This window comes from Tetrao urogallus (genome assembly GCF_951394365.1).
Source record: "Tetrao urogallus genome assembly, chromosome: 11".
NCBI lineage: Eukaryota > Metazoa > Chordata > Aves > Galliformes > Phasianidae > Tetrao > Tetrao urogallus.
In genome coordinates this window covers 8,344,254-8,365,365 of record NC_136824.1, presented here as the reverse complement: position 1 = coordinate 8,365,365, position 21,112 = coordinate 8,344,254, and the positions used below count along the sequence as shown (strand labels likewise).

The 21,112-nt window shown below is 39.9% G+C and overlaps 1 protein-coding gene across 1 annotated transcript; it reads left to right on the top strand.

Moving 5' to 3' along the window:
* Positions 1–2,858: 2,858 nt before the first annotated feature.
* On the top strand, positions 2,859–20,579 carry TMC3 (transmembrane channel like 3; the record flags this gene model as incomplete). The annotated part of the gene is given in 24 exon segments (XM_079540764.1): positions 2,859–2,974; positions 4,124–4,267; positions 5,184–5,259; positions 6,638–6,719; positions 7,406–7,512; positions 8,356–8,454; positions 8,547–8,689; positions 10,062–10,209; positions 10,712–10,755; positions 10,912–11,059; positions 11,818–11,927; positions 12,069–12,147; positions 12,632–12,859; positions 14,064–14,192; positions 14,861–14,928; positions 15,147–15,275; positions 16,311–16,421; positions 16,922–17,047; positions 18,378–18,456; positions 18,639–18,681; positions 18,944–18,972; positions 18,976–19,009; positions 19,266–19,557; positions 19,724–20,579. Coding segments are annotated over 24 exon segments (3,420 nt in total).
* Positions 20,580–21,112: the final 533 nt, after the last annotated feature.

Here is a 21,112-nt window from a genome sequence, read left to right as displayed (position 1 = left end):
GCCCTGCTGCGGATCTGAGCAAATCCTTCCTTCCTTAGAGAGCAGCCATTGCGAGGGATATGGGCCATGGAGGATGCGCCACCAACTTCAGAGATCAGGTCCTGGAGCCTGCTTTCTATTTTCTGTTAATCCTGTGCATCCTTCTGTCAGATGGGCTCTGAATTCATGAGTCTCTGGCTGCTCACTGTGCTTTTAGTGTTTGGTAGTAACTTCACATGATAGATGAGATTCTAGCACTGGCACTATTAGAGTCGTATAAACGTCAGGCTTAAATTGTTGCCTTGTTTTAAGATTTTAGGCTTTCTTCTTATAAAGAGAAAGTAAATTAATATATTCCCTGTTGACGTGTTAAGATATCTCAGCTAATTGAAATCCATATAAATTGTGAATGTTGATATTTTAATGTTTTTGGTGCTATACCATCATCACATAAAAGGACGCTGCTTTCTCTGTGACCTGTGTAATCACAGGGAACTACAAATGATGTTAAATTTTACTCTGTGGCTCCTTCGGATGAAAACTACTGCATTGGAAGCCCACGGTCTGCTGGGAAGTAGGAACAGTGAGGCAGAGGCAGAAACAGTTGGGTTTAACACAGTCAGCTTGAAAGGTGGAAAGGTGGACAGATTTGTTAGATGCTCTGCTTGTCTGGCCCAGAATAGCATTTCTGTATGATACAGGGTGACAAAGAGCCGTCGCCACTTCTCATTGCTTGAAATGATGCATCTATAGAAAAAAAATCAATTTTCTAAATGAGAGCAATGAGTAGACGTAACCGGAATAAGCACCAAACTAAGGACTTGAGCAGGCTGGCCTGAATAGAGAGTTATTCACTTATTCTCTTGAGCACAGCAACAGAATCTTGCTCCCAGTTCTGTGCCATTGGCCATAATGCAAAGGCAAATAACTAACTACAACTAAGGAAATAATTTGAACTAACATTTTATTGCTTTTAAATTATAAAGCTGAAAGCATATCTTGCAGCAGGTTCAAAACAGTGGTGAAGTGGGTGTGTTTGCAGCACTGCCTGAATATCAGAGCTTTAAAGGGCTTTTCAGACTGAGAAAATTCTGGCTTTGTTCCCCTATTTGTTTTTCCAGATGGAAAGAAGTGATTAGCCCTTTAATGGAGATACGAATCGGGGCTGGTAGACGCCCTTTTTGGCTGCTTGCTTTCACTTGATGGATGCTCTGACACGGAGAAAGGACATTAGGGTGTTTCTTCTGTCCTGTGGATTTGAAGCCAAACAGCGAAGACCATTCCAAAAGCTAGTGAATTTAAGTATACACAGATAGAGCTCTGGCTTATCAGTTTAACGGCCTTTGTTCTACAGATTCACTATGAAAAATAATAACATGCAGCGCAGAAAAATTGAAATTATTATGTTCTGTTTTTCTTGGGAAGCTGATTACCGGAGTCTCTGTTGTGTCTAAGGGCAGTTTGTACAGAAGATGTTCAGAACGCAGTTGGGATCAACAAGGTCAATTCATGGAAAAAGCTATATTGTAAATAGAACATGGTGAAGTGATGTTTCTACCAATGGTTTTTGCTGTGTTACATGCCATGTGCATGTAACAAAAAGAAGGAATGAAAAGGGTGGTGCAGAGCACAGCTGCCTGGTTTCACTGAATTCTGGACACGGCATTTCTTTACTGTTCTGAGGCTGTTCTGCTTTGTCCCAGGTTTCTGGCAAGGCTTCGGACAAGACACACCTGGGCTCTGGGCTTCACAAGCCTCATTCTTTCTGGTCCAAGAGTTACCTACATAGTAATAAGGCTTGTGACTACTAAGTTGCTGCTGAGTTATTGAACTAAATACATAGAGTACAACAGACAGAACCATAACAGTGGAAAGTAAGAGTTTTCAGCAAATAGCAATATTTTTTATTATCTCAAGGCAGAAGGAAAAAAAAAGCAGCCTGTGCAATTTAGCAGAGAGAACTTAATGTTCTTTCTTGTGAAAGGCTGCAAATAAAAGTGAGCTACAACACACTGCTGATTTATGTAACTGAAAATCTTGCCACATTGTGCACAGAAATATTAAGGGAAACAAATTCCAAGTTAGGAATAAGTGAATGCTCTCTGTAAACTCATCTTTAAAGTAAATGTTGAAAATTATGCAGTAAGTAACGAGATTGAGCTTATTTAAGGTGCTGCAGATGTTGACAAAAAGTGAATTTCTTGGTCATGTGAGCTTGTCTGAAGGGCTGGTATTTTGATCCCTTCAAAGTCTTAAATCCAAACCCAAAGTCTTAAATCCAAACCCAAAACCCAAGTCTTAAATCCAGACATGGTGAATGCAGGTCATGCTGAGAGGCGGCCCTGTTGTGCGGGGTCTGTCCTTCAGAAAAGAGCCTGAAGCCCTGCAGGAAACTGCTGTTGCATTTTCTCTGTTATCAAAGACCAAAATACAAACAATTCTTGCTTTATGTCAGCAGGAACACTTGCTCAAACATATGAAGCAATGATGTCAGTGGAAACATCACCCATAGTGGGTAAGCCCGGTGGAAGGATGGCATTTGGAGGGATCCCATCATGTTACAAGGGAAACTTGGCTCTGCAGTAAGGACTGCAGCTGGCAAGCCCTTGGATTCAGTTCCCTTCCTTGCTCCTGGGAAGCTTCCTTAGAAGCAGCCTGGCGGGAGCTGCTGTGCACTGCCACTTTAAGGCATGCATGCACTTCCAGGCTCAGGTCCTGCCACTGCTGCAGCACAGGGCGAGATCTTCTGCTTCAGGGCTCTGGACTGCTCACTGCTCTCTGCTCTGTAACACTTGGCTGCTTCACAGACGCCCGGCCAGGGGCTCAAGGCTTCCTCCTAGCGTGGCAGAGTCCCACCTGGTGCTGGGGCAGCTGCCACCATGGAAGCAGCACCGGGCGCTGCTGCAGCAGCAGCAAAGCCTGCAAAGTCCAGCAAGAAGTCTCGGATGGTGAAGCGGCACACCAACATCTACACCTACCAGGAGCCGCCCCACAGGTAGGGATCCTCCTCTCTCCTGAAGTGCAAATCTTCCTTATCGAGCAGAAAAGAGAGATCTTGTCTGTCTTTTATTTAGAGTGCAGTAACGTGAAAAAGAAGAATCACTCTTCTCTCTATATTTAGATGTATTTTAAAGCTGTTTTCTTTTTCCCTTTCTACCAGTCATACTCCCTGCTGCACCATAAGCACCTTCACTGTAATTCCAAAGAATAGCAGAGTAGGAAATCTCTATACCTTTCATTTGTATTATGCATTTTCCTTGAATGTCCACAGTGGCCGAGGGTAGAGCCAGAATGTGGATTGATAGATACACAGTCTGGCCAAGTGCATCCTTCAAATGTTTTTACAGGGCAATAGTGAGGTTCTGACTTATTTCCAAGTGATTCAAAGATGTTGCTTTTTCAGCAAAATTGCAGAGAATTTTCCCAATGAAGACTCAGAGATGCAGTTGGAAAACTTGCTAGCTGGTTGATGTTGGAGGTGTTCGGTTCTGTTCACGCTGCTGGCTCACATGAAATTCCCTGTTTCAAATGGAATGAGAGAGCTGCAGCTAAGTGAATGTGGTGCCAGCATCAGAAGATTTAATAATCATCCATAGAAATCTACATCAGAGCACATGTAATTTTTACAATTTAATTCCTGGTGCACTGTGGTCTTGTGCTTCCATCCCCATCAGCAAAGAACAGGAGCAAAGGGTCAGAATGTGCTAAGCCTTTGTTCCCTCTCTGTTTTAACAAGGAAATATTTTATCACTATTAAAATCAAAGATAAAGGCTGAGAGTGCATGGAAAGTAAATGAATTTTAAGTACTTCTGATGGAAAAGTTTAGATGGCACTTTGTTCCAGAAAAATATGTGGAAGATCTTGTTAGCATGATGTACAAGCTGGAAACACTCAGAGGAAAGACTAGAATTCAGCTGGGGAGCATGGATGAGTTAGTGAGCAGCAAGAGGTAGGGAGGAAGAGACACATCCCATCAATGTGGAAGTCATCCAGATTATTTATCAACTTTGAAACAACAGGGTTCTGTGAGTTCCCTTATTGCTGTTAGGTGGTTCTTGTGAACTGGATACTGCACAAACCAACAGATGATGGGGATCTAGATGGGAATAATTTGTTTTGTTTTTCCTCTTGCGGGGTGTTCAGCAATTCAGATGAGGATATCAGTGAAGAGAAGGCTAACAGCCACGACCCAGAGCAAGTCTTCCAGAACATCCAGTACCAGAAGGAGGTCATGTCCAACATACGCTGCAGGCCGTGGCCGATGAGGCAGAAGCTGCGGGCGCTCAGGTAACAACACCAAACATACAGTGCAAAGGGTGCGTGCCCAACGTTTGGACTAAATTCTGTCATGTCTTTCACAGCATTATATGCTTGGGATCACGTTATTTTCTTCCTCTTCATGTGGCATCTTTCTCTTAAAAGCCATCTGATGCTAGGGTACCATTACAGTCCTGAGGAAATCCCAGCAGAGTCCTTGTTTAATCTTGGAAGCAAAGAGATTTTGAGGGTGGAGGAGCACTGGCACAGCTGCCCAGAGCGCTGTGGGTGCCCCATCCCTGGAGGTGCCCAAGGCCAGGTTGGATGGGATGTTGGGCAGCTGAGCTGGTGGGGGACCCAGCCCATGGCAGGGGTGGGAGCTCAATGACATTTGAGGTCCCTTGCAACCCAAGCCATTCTATGATTTTCCTCAGTTACACAGTCTGTGACTCTCTGCCTTCCTGCTGCCCCACAACTTCTGCGTCTATGAGTTTCCAGTGGTCCCCATCCAACTGCTGCTGAGGTTAAAGACTGTATGAGCAGCAGTAGGATCAGATGAATATGCACCTCTTGGAATCTTGCAAGAGCAATTCTTTCGTATCCACATAAAACGAACCACACTTTAATGACAATCTTATTTTAGGCATTTTAGTTGTGCCATATTGGGTTAAAAGGACAGAGAGGAAAAAGAAATAAATGAACAGACAACCCTTCTTGCAATAAAAGTTTTGAATGTCAAGTTTTCTCAGGCAGAGCTCTCAGTGTTTTTAATGTGACAGTAAATCTTCAATAGGAAAAAAGCTTTGCCTGCTTAAGGATTTCATAGGGAAACCTAATCCATGGCAGTGTTTCAGAGCATTCTGCTGCAGCTGTTTGCTGCTTGTGCAGAACTAAAGGCTCAGAGCACTGGGCTCAATGTCAAGCAAAATTCCACCTTCTTGTGCAGACAGGCAAAGGAGATTGTGCTGAAGTACGAAGGGAGGCTCACTAGAACCAGAGGTTACCAGGCTGCTGGTGCGGAGGTATGTCTGCTTTTTCTTAAATTATGTCTCTTCTTCATACCAAAAGTTGTCTAAAGTTTTTATTCACAGACACGTATGTTTTCTGTGTCATTCTGATTTCCAACTTGAGAGTTCTACTGAGGAAGAAGAAGTAGATAAGAACTTGTTTTTTGTCTTTTTTTTTTTTTTTTTTTCAATTGTGAATTTAGTCATTACAATTTCTCAGGCTAATTTGATGTGTGAGGGATAAATCTCCTTGTGTTAACGCATTAGAATCATCCTTCTCAAATCATACGAATATTGATGTCTGCCAGAGAGGGTGATGGGAATGGGATACTAACAATACGATGTTAGTATTCTCTGAAGAGCAATTTCAGCAGACCATGGGGCCACAGTTCAATAGCTGAGCATGAAAAATGTGTCTAGCTTTTAGTTTGGAAGACAATCCTGCAATAGCTTGTTGTAAATACATTGTTAAAGAATTTTGCTTGCATCATATTCGAAGAATTTGAATCTAATCTTAGCAAATCTATTTACACAATTGAAAATAGACTCTGGCCCTGATTACTAGAAACTAATAACATGCAGGAAACTGTTCCTAATATGCAACCAACAGAGAAGAGTTCTTTGGTCATCTAAGCAGTCAATAACATTTGTGTCATCACAATGAGTAGACTTTTCACAGTGCAATGTATTTCAATTCTAGAAGTCAGGGTTATAATGGTAAAACTGAACACCATGCATTTTATTCATCTGAACAAATGAGAGGCCACATGCATAACTGTCATCTTTCCTTGTTCTGCCTTTGTGCGTAGAAAATGCAGTGGAAGTAGGATGCTGTAAACATAAATACTGTTTTATGTCTCGGACTTCAGTGGAACTAGGATGTCAACCAGAAAGAGGAGTGTGCTAAGAGTCTGCATTGGTAAATCAGACACTGGGTTTCATTCTTGTTCATATTCCTCTTCCTATGACAAAATCAAGGCTTTCATCCTAGAGTCTGTATCTAATCTAATTGTCTCTACTGTGTGTTTTTGCTTGAAGATATTCTGCAAGGGATATAATTCAGAAGTTAATCAGCACCCAACACTCATTATGTGTAGGGTAACTGTATTATTTCTTTTAAGCACAAATTAAAGAGTGTAACAGGAAAACCCCTTCATAATATTATTAATGATAACAGAAGCTAAGGAGCCCTCCCACATCTTGTGCATTTCTAAATCTCACCATGCCCATCTCCACCCCACAGACATGGTCTAAGATGATGATAAAGAACACTGCTAGTATTTCTTGCAATACCAGATGAGAGACACTGATGCATTTCTTTATTTTCCTTTTTTTTTTCCTCTCCATGCAAAGTTATCACCTTTCTTTTCTTCTCTGCTTTTTTCTTCCATAGCTTTGGAGGAAGTTTCTTCGACTGGCATATAATTTTGTGGTGCTCTTTATTCCTTGGGAAATGCGAATTAAAAAAATTGAGAGTAAGTCTAAGGATTTAACGGGATGGAACTGTAAAGCGTTTGATGAAATGCTGGGTCTTAAGGTTCATGTTTGCATTTACTGAATCAAATAGTATTTGGGAGGAAGTGTTAAACGCAACCTTCCACCCACAGCATGACTTTGATGTAGAGCTTCACTTTTTTTACTCCTCCTGATGCCTTAGGCACTGCACAGATCTCATTGATGATCTTAGTGTGGAGTAACCAAAAAATTAGTAAATGTAGAAATAAGAAATTTGCCTTGTCCATTGCAGCTTTGGTTATAGTTCATCACAGTCTGTGGGCCAGCATCCGTGGGTCAAGCCCAGGACCAAGCCGTGTGAAGGCACCTCAGCAGTCCTAGATTAAATCAAGGCAGCCCTGAACATCACATCAGCACTTAGGTTGTGCTGCTGTGCTTCCGCAGCAAATGGAATTGCTGCATTACATCACCCAGTGCAGCAGCTTCTTGAGTAAATACTGCTGGTAATTACAGATTCATCCAACAGAGCTTGGGGCATAATCATATTTTCCTCATTGACACGTTGATGTTTTCTCTACCTTGCTGTTCACACTGCATCGATGAGGCAGGTTTTTCTTTTGCTTAGATTTCAGGTAATACTTAATGAATAAACAGTGGGAACTATTATAGACTGTGCTGCTCAGATAACTTTTTTCTATGGTTTAAGGTCATTTTGGGTCTGGAGTTGCCTCTTACTTCATCTTCCTTAGATGGCTGTTTGGAATCAATATTGTACTTACCATAATGACAGGAGCATTTGTAGTCTTACCAGAGGTAAGAACACGTTGCTAATGTTTACAGAAACATGCTTGCTTACCCGTTGTGCTTTCCTTTCTGAATTAAACAAATGCCACACTTAAAGGCGTACATCAATTTGAAATGCACAGTTTCAAATGAATTATTAAAATAAACACCATTATTAAGAGGGTTCTACATTTTTCTGCCAAAGGATAATTTTGCTATTAGTGTTAGAGATTATATTTTGTCAACATAGTACCAATGCTTTTATAGAATATGTTTGTATCCGATTACTAAAATGGAGAACCAAATCCTAAAAGCTGCAGTTGGTATTGAATTTGCTTAGGTCTTGCAAATGTGATTTATAGGCAGGAAAAAAAAAGTAACATCTCCCTCCAGACAAATTGTTGTTCATTAGAAATTATTTTCTAGAAGTTTGAACAGCCATTATTTTGTTTAGATCTTGCATGCAATTTTAGGCTATATATTAACTTTGTGAGATAATTCATAGATAGGATTTTACCTCAATCTGTGCTTCAGATTACATCAGAACATTACATCTGTGCTTACATGCTTACATCAAAACATGTAAATATCTGATTTTTCTTCTTGCTGGCTAAGCCAAAATGCAAAAAGCCACCAAATGAAACAGTGGGCAAATTGAAGTGATGAAGGTATTCAGTTTCTTACTTCATTTTTGCAAGTAGACTTAATTAAAAAAAAAATAATGAGATGAAACACTGTCATATGTAACTTAAAAATACTTAAAATGGACAGTCAGCTTTAAAATGCTTAGTTTCTAGCTTAGGAGAAGGAATGACCCTTTGTGGGTCAGACAGGTTGATGCGATGTCAGAGACCTCTTTTCTCCTCTCCCCAGCTACTGGCTGGTGCACCGTTCGGCAGCACTGTCAGCAAAACCATTCGCCCAGAAGACATGAAAACTGCACAAGACCTGGACACCATCTGGTCACTTGGGGCAAGGCTAAAACCACTCTTTATTGTTCTGTTACTGCTGTTTGGTTGTACCTATTTGTTACCGCTCTTACTTACAGACTCTGGTCTCTGCAGGGCTACCTCCAGTACTCCGTTTTGTTTTATGGCTACTATGGCAGAGAAAGGAAGATTGGGAAAGCAGGATACCGGCTGCCTCTCGCCTACTTCCTGGTTGGCATGGCAGTGTTTGCTTACAGCTTCATCATCCTCTTAAAAAAGTAATTTTTCTCATTTATGGCTATCCGTAAGCTTGCATGTTCAGGCAGACGTTAATGGCACGCTTATCCCATTTCCTCTGCATTTATTCTGCACGGTTCTGTTAACCTGTTTGCATCTGCTAATGGCGGGAATGCAGATGGAGTTCAATTCTAGCTTGCTCTTTGTCTTGCTGATGTTTATCTTGGTTCTCCCTTCAGTTTCCCACTCCATAAAAGGAGGGTAACATGGATCTGTGTGGTTTGTATTTGTACAGCGTGAGGTGCAAGTTTCTTATGCTTTTTTTCTAGTATATTGTTCTGACAGAAACATAGATTTTAAGTATAATGCTTTTCAGCATTACTATTCTCACCTACTGAAATACTAATACAAAAATTGTGTCATAGGAGCAATATAGCCTTTGCATTCATGTTAAGCTTAATTCCTGTGCTGTTTGAAAGCCAGGAGGTAGGAGAGAGCAAGACTGCAAGTGCTGGCCATAAAATCCAGGAATGTGCAGTGCCGAGAGGGAGTGAGGTCGCTCTGTCCTCTTGGTTCACTTTCCCTTCCCTTCTGGATGCGTACTTGGCATAGTGCAGTCTAATGCAATTTTTAGTGTTGTTTGTAATAACTACATTTCAAAACCAATCCTTCTCTTTCCATCCATTTTTATTCTGCCTTCCAGCTTGATCTGAGGGTCACTGGTGTTCTTGATGCTGATTTACACATCTGCAGTTTCAGGATGTGATTAGCTTTTCTCTTTTTGATTTAGCCCACTGACTTCTTGCCTGCCTGATTACTGTTCCCCATATAACATTGTCCATTTGGCTGCCCTTCCTTTCATAAGCTATTAATCTTCGTTTCATTTCTTAGACTTTGCAACATTCTGTCCTTTTGCCTGAGCCAACTAGGTGGTTTTTTTTCCTTTTTCCCAGGGTCTGTAAAACATCACTAGGTTTCTATTTAACAATAACATAATTTTTGAGGATGAAAATAAACAGAAAACAAAACACGGGTTTTGCATGATCACTAGTTTTTCCGTATCAGTATCAGTTCATACTCACAGTAATAGCGATTTCGTGTTATAGTATCTTCTAGCTGAACCCTAGCTGGTGATCTTAAAAATGTTCACATCTGTAGTGAAATATACTTGCTTTATTTGTCAGGTATGAAAAATGCAATCAGTGAGTCTCTTCTGCACAAGAGCAAACATCGAGTTCATTCTCAGAACCTCACCCCACTTTATTTTCATCATAAAATTGCCAGCAATTACACTGATTGCCACAAACTATTTGCACGTCTAAAAAGAAACTGAAAACTATGAACCATCCCAGTGATTTGAGATATACGTTTTCACACACCAGCTTCAATCATTTTTTATTTTTCTATTCACAGAATGGCGAAGAACTCAAGAATGAGTTTAGCAAGTGCTTCCGATGAAAACTACACTTTCTGTTGGAGGCTGTTCTGTGCCTGGGATTATTTAATAGGAAACCCTGAGGCTGCAGAGAGCAAAGCGGCTGCCATAGTTAACAGCATTCGGGTAATCCGCCCCTCTACAAATTATTTTTCTGGCTATTTGGAAATTAAATAGGCCTTTCCTCTCATTTCTTTTTGCTCTTTTTTGTTTCCTGGCATTCACCGATGGATACATTTGCCTGGGGGAGGATATCACACCTCCCTGTGGTACTGCAGTCACATTGCACTTGCTGACACTGCCACTCCATTTCATACGTCTCTTCTGTCCCTATGTTAATACAACTCTTCTGTCCCTGTTGTGTTCTGTTTATTGCCACCATATGTGTGATAAAAAGCTAAAAAAATAAAAACAAATTTGCTTGTGGTGCAGTTTCACTGAACAGAATAAAAATTATGTTAATGATGTAAAAGCATGGATAGATTTAATCTTTCCATAATAAATGGTCCAGGGGGTACCTGGCTGCATCAACATTGGAAAGTTTTTTATTATTTTGCTTGATGCCTTCTATGAAAGATTAGCATCATTTTGGCAGAATGCTATTTAATATATATTTTTTTCTTTCAAGGAAGCTATATTGGAAGAGCAGGAAAAGAAGAAAAGCAAAAACCTGTATGTATGTAAGATTGGAGGCACTTTCCAAAGCACTGCTTCAGTGCAGAAAGCAGGGCTCTGTGATTGTTTCATGCCTATAAAAGCCATGTTAGAAAAGAGCCCTGGTGTAATAAGGCAGCCTGCTATATTGGTTGGGTGATTTTTGTTTTTCAGGGCAGTGACAATCAGCTTAAGGATTATTGCAAACATCCTCGTGCTTCTCTCGCTCACTGGAAGTATTTACATCATTTACTTTGTCGTGGATCGATCCCAAAAGTTAGAGAGCAAGAAGAGGGAACTGACCCTTTGGGAAAAAAATGAGGTACGCCATATTTGTCACCGCTGTGTTAGAAGCAGGATTGTTATCTCAGGGCTCTCAGTAATGATAGTGTGCATTGAGGTGTAAACTGCAAGCGATGAGCTGGGAGAAATGAGCAGTGGGAGTGCTGAGCTGTGCTTACCTGGAGCTCTGCACGCCTGCTCCTTTTGTCTGCACCAAGGTGTCAGCAGAGCTGGCGTGGGCAGCAAGCTGCTCTGAGACTGCAGTTCTAGTGGGCTCTTATTTCATGAAGGCAAAGTTTGAAGTCTCTTCTGCCCATGATTGAGCTGAGTGAACACTGAGCTGTAGAGCTAGGAAGAGCTGTTAGAAAGGAATCAGCTTTGACAATGGCTATTGATGTCAGCTGAAGAATACTGCATGTTCTGTGAATATTTTTATTCAGAGGAAGGAGTGGATGCTGAGAATAGGAAGTAAATGTGTACAGAGAACAATTAATCCATTTCAGAGGACGATACTTTCTTTGTATTTCCAACATGGTGAATTTTGATATTCATAAGCTAATAGCTTTAAAGCTAGAATATAACTATCTACAGCAAAGATTCCTGAGTGATATGTCAGGTCTTCAATTTTGGGTCCCAACTGCAGTTATTACTAATGCCAATGATAATTTTTCAAAGTATATTCTCCAAGAAAAGCAGTCACAAAAGCACGTGCATCAGCAATACTCCAATCAGCAGTAAAGGCACCATAGGATATCAGCGTGCAAAGCTACAACAGCGCTGTGCCTTTCTGTTCTGTAGGTAAGCGTAGTTGTGTCACTGATTACCATGATTGCACCCTCTGCTTTTGAACTCGTGGCAGCTCTAGAGATGTACCATCCAAGGACCACTCTTCGCTTTCAGCTTGCAAGGTATGGACATGATACACTGTAGAAAGAATGTGAAGAACAAGGGAGGAAGAAGAAAGTTCTGGTGGTGTTTTATTTCTACCAGACAGGAGAATATATTACAAGTTCATGGGATGTCGATAACCTATGTCTTACTGTTTTCAGAGTTCTTGTTCTCTATCTGGGAAATCTCTACAGTTTGATCATTGCTCTCCTGGATAAAGTGAACAGTATGAGTGACAGTGTAAGTTTAATGTTTGCTAATGTGCAACATGAGTCGACTTTACAATAGAAAGAATTCCATCTGTAGTATATATCAACTCAGGTGAAAATTAGTGTGAAATCCAAGCATTACAGCATACTACAATTTGAAAGGATTGTGACGTTTATTTTTTAATGTTCACTTATGAATACTTGTAGTCTTTTGGATAACTGGATCCATTTGATTGCTGACGTGTAGAGAAATAAATATTTACGTGCATTCCTCGATTACTTAAATGTCAGCGTTTTAGGTAGTTGGAGGTACTGGACCTAAAATCAGCTTCTATCACTGTTCTAAAAAAATTTCCAACTGCATCTGTGCTTTGGCAGCTACTTTAAAGTCACCTAATTGCTGCTTGAAAACGTGTGAAGTGTTTTCATGTGTACATATGCCTTGTTGAAGGCATGAGGCTTTTGCATGTATGCAGGTATAAAGAAAGAGAGAAAAAGTACAGGTGAAAATGCAGTTTTCAAGACATTTGTTTTTTCAGGTTAACAGCAATTCCAGTAATTCTATCCCCTCTTTTGCAACTGGAACTCCTAAAGAAGGCAATTTATCTGCAACTGTTTCTGATGCACAAATGAACAGCAACAAATCTCACACTCAAAGCTTGCCGACCTCTGATTCACTGGTTAACAACACAGCTTCCTCTAGCTCTGCCCAGAATCAGTGCTGGGAGACCTACGTTGGTCAAGTATGTCACTGTTATATTATTGAATCTATTTATTCCTAAAGTATGTCACTGTTATATTATTGAATCTATTTATTCCTAATTCCTCTTTCACCATAAGTTAAAACCATGTCATACTGTGTTCAGTTTTAGAGGTTTTCTTGGTGTAAATTCCAGAAATTTAGCTAAGGGCTGTATAGAAAGAGGGAAGATTGCACAGATTGATATGGCCACACAAGAGCTTTGTTTGTTGTTCAGTATATACAATGTGCTTAGTGTTGTACAAGTGTCCTTAGCCAGCCTTCAGTCTCTGTCTTCTGCACAGGCAGATCTCTACTGATGAATGATGCAGATAGATTGCATTTTAATAGGATGCATATTACAAAGGTTGTCATTTGATCCTGATGTACTTTGGTCACTGTCAGTGCTGCACTCATCCAGCGCCCAGGCCACTAAATGAAAAATGATGCTAGCACATTTCTGGCTTGCTTAGTTCATTGTTCCAGAGTGAGCAATATTAAAGGTCCTGTTTGATCGTCAGGAGCCAAATTTCCTCCTAGGTCTATTAGGCTGACTTCTATTCTGCCTGCTGCCCTCCCTATTCCACAGGCATCGGGTATTTTTTTGAACTGTTCTTTCTTTTCTTCTTTTACAGAATGGGTTAGAGATCTTTGTTTTTATTTTTAGATAATCTTTTCTACTTAATTGTATGTTTTCAAGGCTCAACTAATTAAGGTGCAACCCCATTAATCTGTAAGCACTAAACAGACTTCTGTTGTGGCTTGGTGATCCTACGGTCATTGGGCTGTGGTTTTCGGTGAACAACAAGCATTTCTCCTTGTGAAGGACTTATTAAGTGTCTATTTCAAGAGTCAGTACAACAAAGGATTGGGTACAATAGAGAAAATAGCTGCATCCTGTCTATCTAGACAAATATTCAGTAGGCTCATTAGAAAGGCTGAGACCACCATGCCCAGAGTTTTATTGCTGCAAACTGTAGAAGGCACACTGGAAGTCTAATTATGTTTGTTCTTTACATTAGAGCAAAGACAAGTAAGGGTAAAGTCAAACAGGAAATGCATATAAGGAAACTTCGTATAAAATCATGCTTCATCAGGGTACTGAGCATGATCCAAAATATGAAATGCAAGTATAAATGCAAAAGAGCTGTATGCAAGGCAGTTTGTTTCCAGAATGACTCAATATGTTGGAATGATATGTTTTACAGGAGATGCTAAAGCTGTCAATCATCGACATGATATTCACAGTTGCGAGCATCCTGCTAATTGATTTTTTCCGTGGACTGTGTGTCCGATATTTAAGTGATTGCTGGTGCTGGGACCTAGAAAGCAAGTTTGTAAGTACAGGCTTTTATTTTATGAAACAAAGATGCTGGTGATGGGTGGGCTCCTTCCCATAGTACTGGATGTTCTGAAAGCCTTTTGATAGGTAAATAATTTCTACATAGCACAATCTATAAAGGCACAACTTGCACTGAGTTTTATTTGGAGAGTACAGGATAAATGCTGAGATGGAGTATTTTTCTCAGGCCTACTCCCATGGCTGTGGTGCACAGACTTTTGTCTTTCCCAGAATGAGATTATGGAACAATCCCATAGAAAATGATGAGTAATTTGTTGGCCTTTAGAAAAACAGAGGGAACATGTTGCATCCCATATCTTCCTTTCTTAGCTGTAACAACTGTCCATAATAGAGACAGTGATCCAAGAAGGAAGGAAATTACTGTAGTATTTGGTTAGCAAGCAGCTGTAGGCATGAAAGGCTAAGTCTGTTCCTTGTCCTTAAGTAAACAAAGTAAACTAGAGATGAATTAGTTTATCTAATCCCCTGATACTGAGTAGGTTTTACTGGGTTCTCACTGTCTGCCAGAAGGTGGTATTTGATCCAGACATTTCAGGCCATGTGCTGTCTGAAAATGGAGTCAGCCAAACGATTCTAATAAGCGATCCAGAAAAAAAAGTAAGAGTAAGGTGAAATATTTATCCTACACTCTGTTTCTTGTAGCCAGAATATGGTGAATTCAAAATTGCAGAGAATGTACTGCATTTGGTCTACAATCAAGGAATGATCTGGTATGTAATCCGCAAGTGATCTGATTGATTGCCAAGTATGACAGTTATCAATGAAATGTACTTCAGCAAGATACTACCAATGCATTCTCTTACACTTTATTGTATTAAGAATTTGTCTGTTGCTAGTGACTTGTTGCTTACCTATTCTTTTCATGCAATGCTTTGCTGTTAAAATTGCTGTGGCAACACTGAGCACTGACATGACATTGTTCTTCCAGGATGGGAGCCTTCTTTTCACCTTGTTTACCGGCATTCAATGTCCTCAAGTTGATTGGACTCATGTACCTGAGGAGCTGGGCTGTATTAACGTGTAATGTACCACATCAGCAGGTTTTCAGAGCCTCTCGGTTAGTCCAAATAAGAATGTAAGATAAAGAATAAATGCAACGCAGTCAATGGAAATGTCTTCTGTGTGCAGAAACAAAACAAAAGGAGCTTTTAGTTCTGAAAATTGACAATCAAAATGGACAGATATCAAAGGCCTGTGAAGAAAAAAAATTAGTTACCAAGAAACTGCAGAATTTGGAGTTACAGCAGGGTACTTAGATACACACAAAAGAGACTCAAGTGGGATCGAATTGCCCAAAGCTGGTTTGTGATTGTACTGAAAACATCTAGATATTCTCTTGGAAAAGGGAAGGTATGAGTTTCAATGGCAGTATGCAGGGCAGAAGGACTCGTCAGCCAACTTGGCGTTTCACAGAGGAAATCAAGCAGTACCATCAAAAGTATTTTTATTGTGAAAGTTAGGGGATAAACAGAAATCAAACTAAATAATATGTCACAGAATATTCCCAGACCAGGAAATGCGGCCTGACAGAGATCATTTATTTCCATACCAATCTGATTAAGTGCAATAAGCTCCATGTGTAAATCGCTGCAAGTTCTGTATCTTGGTGTTTCTTTTTATGAAAACCATTAAGTATCCTATTTTATCTGCTTCATCACACAATAGAACTTCCCCTTTTTATACTATCAGGATGAATATAAGAATTATTTTTTCAAACTGAAATAATTTAGGGCATCTTTACATCTTAGGAATCAGTTATTTCTAATATGTTTTGAAGATGAATCAAATTCTGCTTCTTTTTTCATATTTTCCCCAACAAATCTGGACAGTCAAGTGAGTTTTTATAGAACAGTGCTATAAACAGTTCTCTGACTGTAGCAGCAGTATCTGGAAAGCAGTACAAATAAAATTGTGACCATTAAGGGTCTATTTAAAGTGGCTCTGTACAGACTTTTTAATCAGAACAGAATGATTTTGATCTTTCAGAAATGTAATCTTGAACTTGTTAGGTAGATGAAGACTTGCATCTTTCATGTTGCTTCTGTTTTTCTCCCTGATTAGGGTAATCTGAAACATTTATGCCTTCTTGCAGATCCAATAATTTCTACTTGGCCATGTTGCTGTTCATGTTGTTTTTGTGCATGTTACCAACAATTTTTGCTATTGCCCGATACAAGCCATCTTTAACCTGTGGTCCTTTCAGGTAAGTTTAACGGACTAATGAAAATGGCAATGATTTTATTTCACCCTCAATTAGTTAATCAGGTTCAACAATACCCAAATTATCAATAAATAGTAGTTTTTGGATGGGGCAATGCTTTCATGCTGCCCACGTTTTCCAGTTTAAGAATTAATTAGTTGAATACCTCATCATCCTAAATGAGGTTACGTGTTTTGCTTTATATACATGGTTCCACTAGTTCATATTTAAATGATGCAGTGTGCCATGAAGAAATTTATCACATATTGGTACCCTTCAAGCCTGGTCAGTGCTTTTGCACTCTTGCAAATTTGTTTAAAATGTAAGTAATGAACAAGTGGCCTTTAGCTTTTGTTTTTGCTTTTTTTTTTTTTTTCCTTCAGTATACTGTATATAAGTGGTCTTAGATTAATTTTTTTATTATTATTCAGTGCAACGCTGCTTAAAAAGTGGACACACCAAGGATTTTTAACGATTTAATTTTATTTTTTCTTTCCCTGTAGTGGACAAGACAAAATATATGATATTGTTTCTGAAACAATTAAAAATGATTTTCCTGTGTGGTTCAACTCAGTGGTTACTTACATCAGCAGTCCTGTGGTGGTCCTCCCTGCGCTCTTACTTCTATTGTAAGTACTTTGTTTCTCATAGCAAATTTAACTCGATTGTGTTAATACTAACTTCATCTCTAGACAGTCTCATGTTGATACTGAGGAACTGTAACATTATTAAGCATATACAAAGAAAAAAACAACCTTACTGAATGTATGGTATAAGCATCGGATGGGAATGAGAGTATGTTAAAAATACCGTCACCCTATTTTCAAAAAGCTGCTTCTGTGCTAAAGGAAGTTGGACCCTGTGTTAAAGGAAGTCCATTCTGTTGTGTCAAAGCTTACAATGCTCTTGGCTCCAGGAAGTTTTAAGATCCTTCTTCCCACTCAAGAGCACCTCAGAAGATAATTTTCCATTTCCTCAGGGCGATTAGTTCTACTTAGACTGAACTCTGTTCACAGGCTATCATTGAAAGAAGCTACCCAGTCACACTGATCCCTGACAAGATAAATCAGTTATGAAGGTCTGCTCTTAAGTGTTAATGTAATACAGCTTCCTGCAGACTATCCAGTGGAAGTCCTTTCTTATGCCAGACTCTAAATAATTGTTCACAGCTGGGAATTAATATTTACTTTGAGCTGTTGGAAATTCACTTTGCTTCTGTGAAGTATCATTTGCTTTGCAGGTGCCTTTCTATCATTTTTTCTCCATAAACAGATGAGCGCAGTTTGTCTTACCAGCTTGGTTTTTAGATTAATTGAAAGGACCTAAAGCAGTATTTACTATTTGTATCTTTTTCCTCTGTCATATTTAGAAATGCACGCAAATTTACTGACTGCTTCAAACTGATGACTGAGTACCTACATAAATGTTTATGTTATCTAGTTCAGCCATAAGTCTGTTTCATTTGAAAGCCATTGTCAGGCTAGATCTGATGTCAGTTGGGTCAGTGTTATTGTAACAAGGTGTTATTCCAGCCAGCCAACAAAATGACAGTGGATTGAGCTTATAGTTTAGCTGTAGTTCAGTAACTTTGGGCTGAAAAAAAAAAAAAAAAAGAAAAAAAAGTGGGGGGAGAAAGCATCTATCACAATTTTCATTTTGAGTGTGTCTGGAACTGAAACAGAGTAAGCTAGAAATGCACACAGGGCTACATGCATAATAAAAAGACTTGTAAAAAGCACAAGCACAATTCGACCTGTAGTTAAATCTGCTTTCAGTATCACTTATTTGTTAAACTTTCATATATGCTTGCCTGAAAGAAAGGTATGATCTATTATCACAGTATAAAGGAAATGCTGGAACACAAGGACTGACTTTGCCATTTTGATGACTCATAAACCTTTAAAGAGAAAACAGTCAAGAGTGTTTAATGTGACTCATAATCACCTCTTTCACTTCTAGCATGCTGATCTATTACCTACAAAGTATTGCAAGATCATTGAAATTCACCAACAATCAGCTGAGAATGAAGATACAAGCAGTAAGTACAGCTCAAAGTACTTTCACATACAAATTGGTGGGTTTTCAGGGAAGTGCTAGCCTAATTAATGTCATTTTCAATATTTCACAATGTAAATCCATCCTGCTTTTGTTATCTGTATGCAGTATTGGATTTACTTTCTAATCCAAAATAACCTTCTCACTCTCCTGAATGTGTTTTAGGAAAGAACTGAAGATAAGAAAAAGGTGGTGCAAATGGCAGTAGGTAAGTTGTTGAGCTTAGGAAATTCCACTATTAATAAGGGATTTGGACGTGAAGATATTTTTATTTCTCATACACATAGGGAGGTTCAACTGTATTAAAAACAAAACAAAACACATTTTTCCTGTGTAGTCATGCTTTTAGATGGTTTTTAAGCCCAGCTTGACTTAATCTTGGGCAGCACTGAAAGCCAAGGTGTGTAGTTTACACCTAAAGCCTGCCGAGATCTCTGTGCTGGGTATTTTCTTGCTTTTACCACCCACAGGACAGAACCTAGTAGACATTCCTGATGATTAAATCATGTCAGATTTTACTCAAAATTCAGAGGGTAGTAAGTAGAAGAGGGGAAAAGGGAATGGCTCCTTTGACCTCTCTAAGTTAAACATCTCATCTGCATTGAAGAGATTTCAGACTTAATCATCTACTGTGCCTGAGGGGATTTGTGCCTACACCTTTTACCTCTCAGATTTTAGACATGAGAAACTACATTAAATTCTCTGACCTTTGGGTAAATTTGAGCCAGTGCATTTACACAACTTCTAAATTTAGAGGCTTGGAGAGTTCCTGTGATAAATTCTGTTTTCTAGCCAGATTCCAGAATCTGGATGGGAGTGACAAAAGACCAGACCAAGACGGTGGTCTTATTAGCCAGGAGTCTTGTGTTCGGGCCTCAACCCCACGGAAGAATGGCAGTGTCTTGAACTTTGAATCTCCTGTGAGCAAAGGCACCAGAATACAAACCATCTCCCAGACTGTGCCCCACACCGTGCCCTCGACTGATGCAGCAAGACCTGTGAATGCAACCCCCACAACTTCAGCTTCTTTAACGCCCTCAGTATCAAGTGTACAGAAAGCAAGAAACGACCATACCACTAGCAGGCAAGACTGGTTTTGTACAACAGCTTGGGGAATTTTTTAAAAGCAGAATCATTTGTAGATACTATTCAGAATGCCGGTAACACTCTGAATATCTTCCGTTTTAATTATACTGGTAAGCATATCTCCTAACATTTCCTTCCCTTTTTTTTTTATTTTTTTCCTAAAGGTACCCAAGTGTTGTGCATGGGAGTGCAAGTGAGCTCTGTAAAACAAAGGCCTATACGCCAGTGGCTTTCAAAAAACGTACTGAGGATGTTCACTCTGAGCCTCTCTTTAGGAAGAGCATTCGGCAGGTAAATCCAGATGCTTTTGGAGCGGGGGCTCCTGTTTTTGTGGGACGCAGACCACATGCTACCAGATACTATGTTGTTAATGAAAGTGAACCCCGCAAAAAATCAGCCCGTTCTACCTCCCGACTCCAAAGGCAATTCCGAATAGAAGAGCCAGAAGATATTGTTGAGTTGTATCCGCACAATATCAGAAGATACGTGGTTCAAACACCACAACGCATGTATTCTCCTCATCCCAGTGAAGATGAGGAGGATGAAGAGGAACTTGGGAGACGCTATATGAAAAGATCCCATCGCCCTCGGTCACTGTCTGACCTTCGCCCAGCACCGCGATTTTATATTGGGGAGCGTGCTGATGGCCATGTTCTTACGAGCAAAGACCTAGCCAAAGTGCATTACAAATCCTGGGATGATGGTTTTGAGCTAGACCTGGACAGACCTCCATATGCCTACAAAAAAGTGCACCTGAAAAATGTTGATCAGCACTATCTTGAGCCACATGTGAAACCTAAAATGAAGCATATACTGGAGCAGTCTCTAACAGAATCTGATTCCGTTTCCATTGAATCGAGCAGTGATCCGCAGAACAGCAGCAATGACCAATACATCCAGGTCATTCATAGCAAGGAAAAGTACCTGAAACCTGGGACAAAACTCACCAAAAAGAAATCAAAAAACAATACTGAACTAAACATGTCTGAGCCTAATGAACTGGTATGCTCAAATGTCTGAGAAAGTGCCCCAACTTTTTGTGTTTAGAACAGGTTTGTGCACAGGTTTGTGCAGTCATTGTACTTGCTGTTTGAGGTCTATTAGAATAACTACCACAGTCAGCCATTCAAGGTGGGAAAAGCATAGTTAGTCCTGTGTTTTACTGTTAACTGTACCTCGCTTCGACATCATTCGCCTTTATTACATGTTATGCTGTTTTAAAAAAAAAACAAAAAACTATTGGAAAATCAAAAGCAGTGTACTTGGAGCACTTGAATTAAACCTGTATAGAAGTACATCAGACAAGGCTCTCTAATGTGATTGCAGAAACATGCTCTCACTGAATCCATGCAGCAGGTAACCACCATCCTACAAGCGCAGAACTGCTCCCTGAAGTAAGGAATCAAAGAATTGAGTTGGAAGGGACCCTTCAAGGCCATCTGGTCCAACTGCCCTGCACTGAACAGGGACACCTACAGCTGATCAGGTGCTCAGAGCCCCGTCCAGCCTGACCTGCAGTGTCTGTAGGGATGGGGCACCCAGCATCTCTCTGG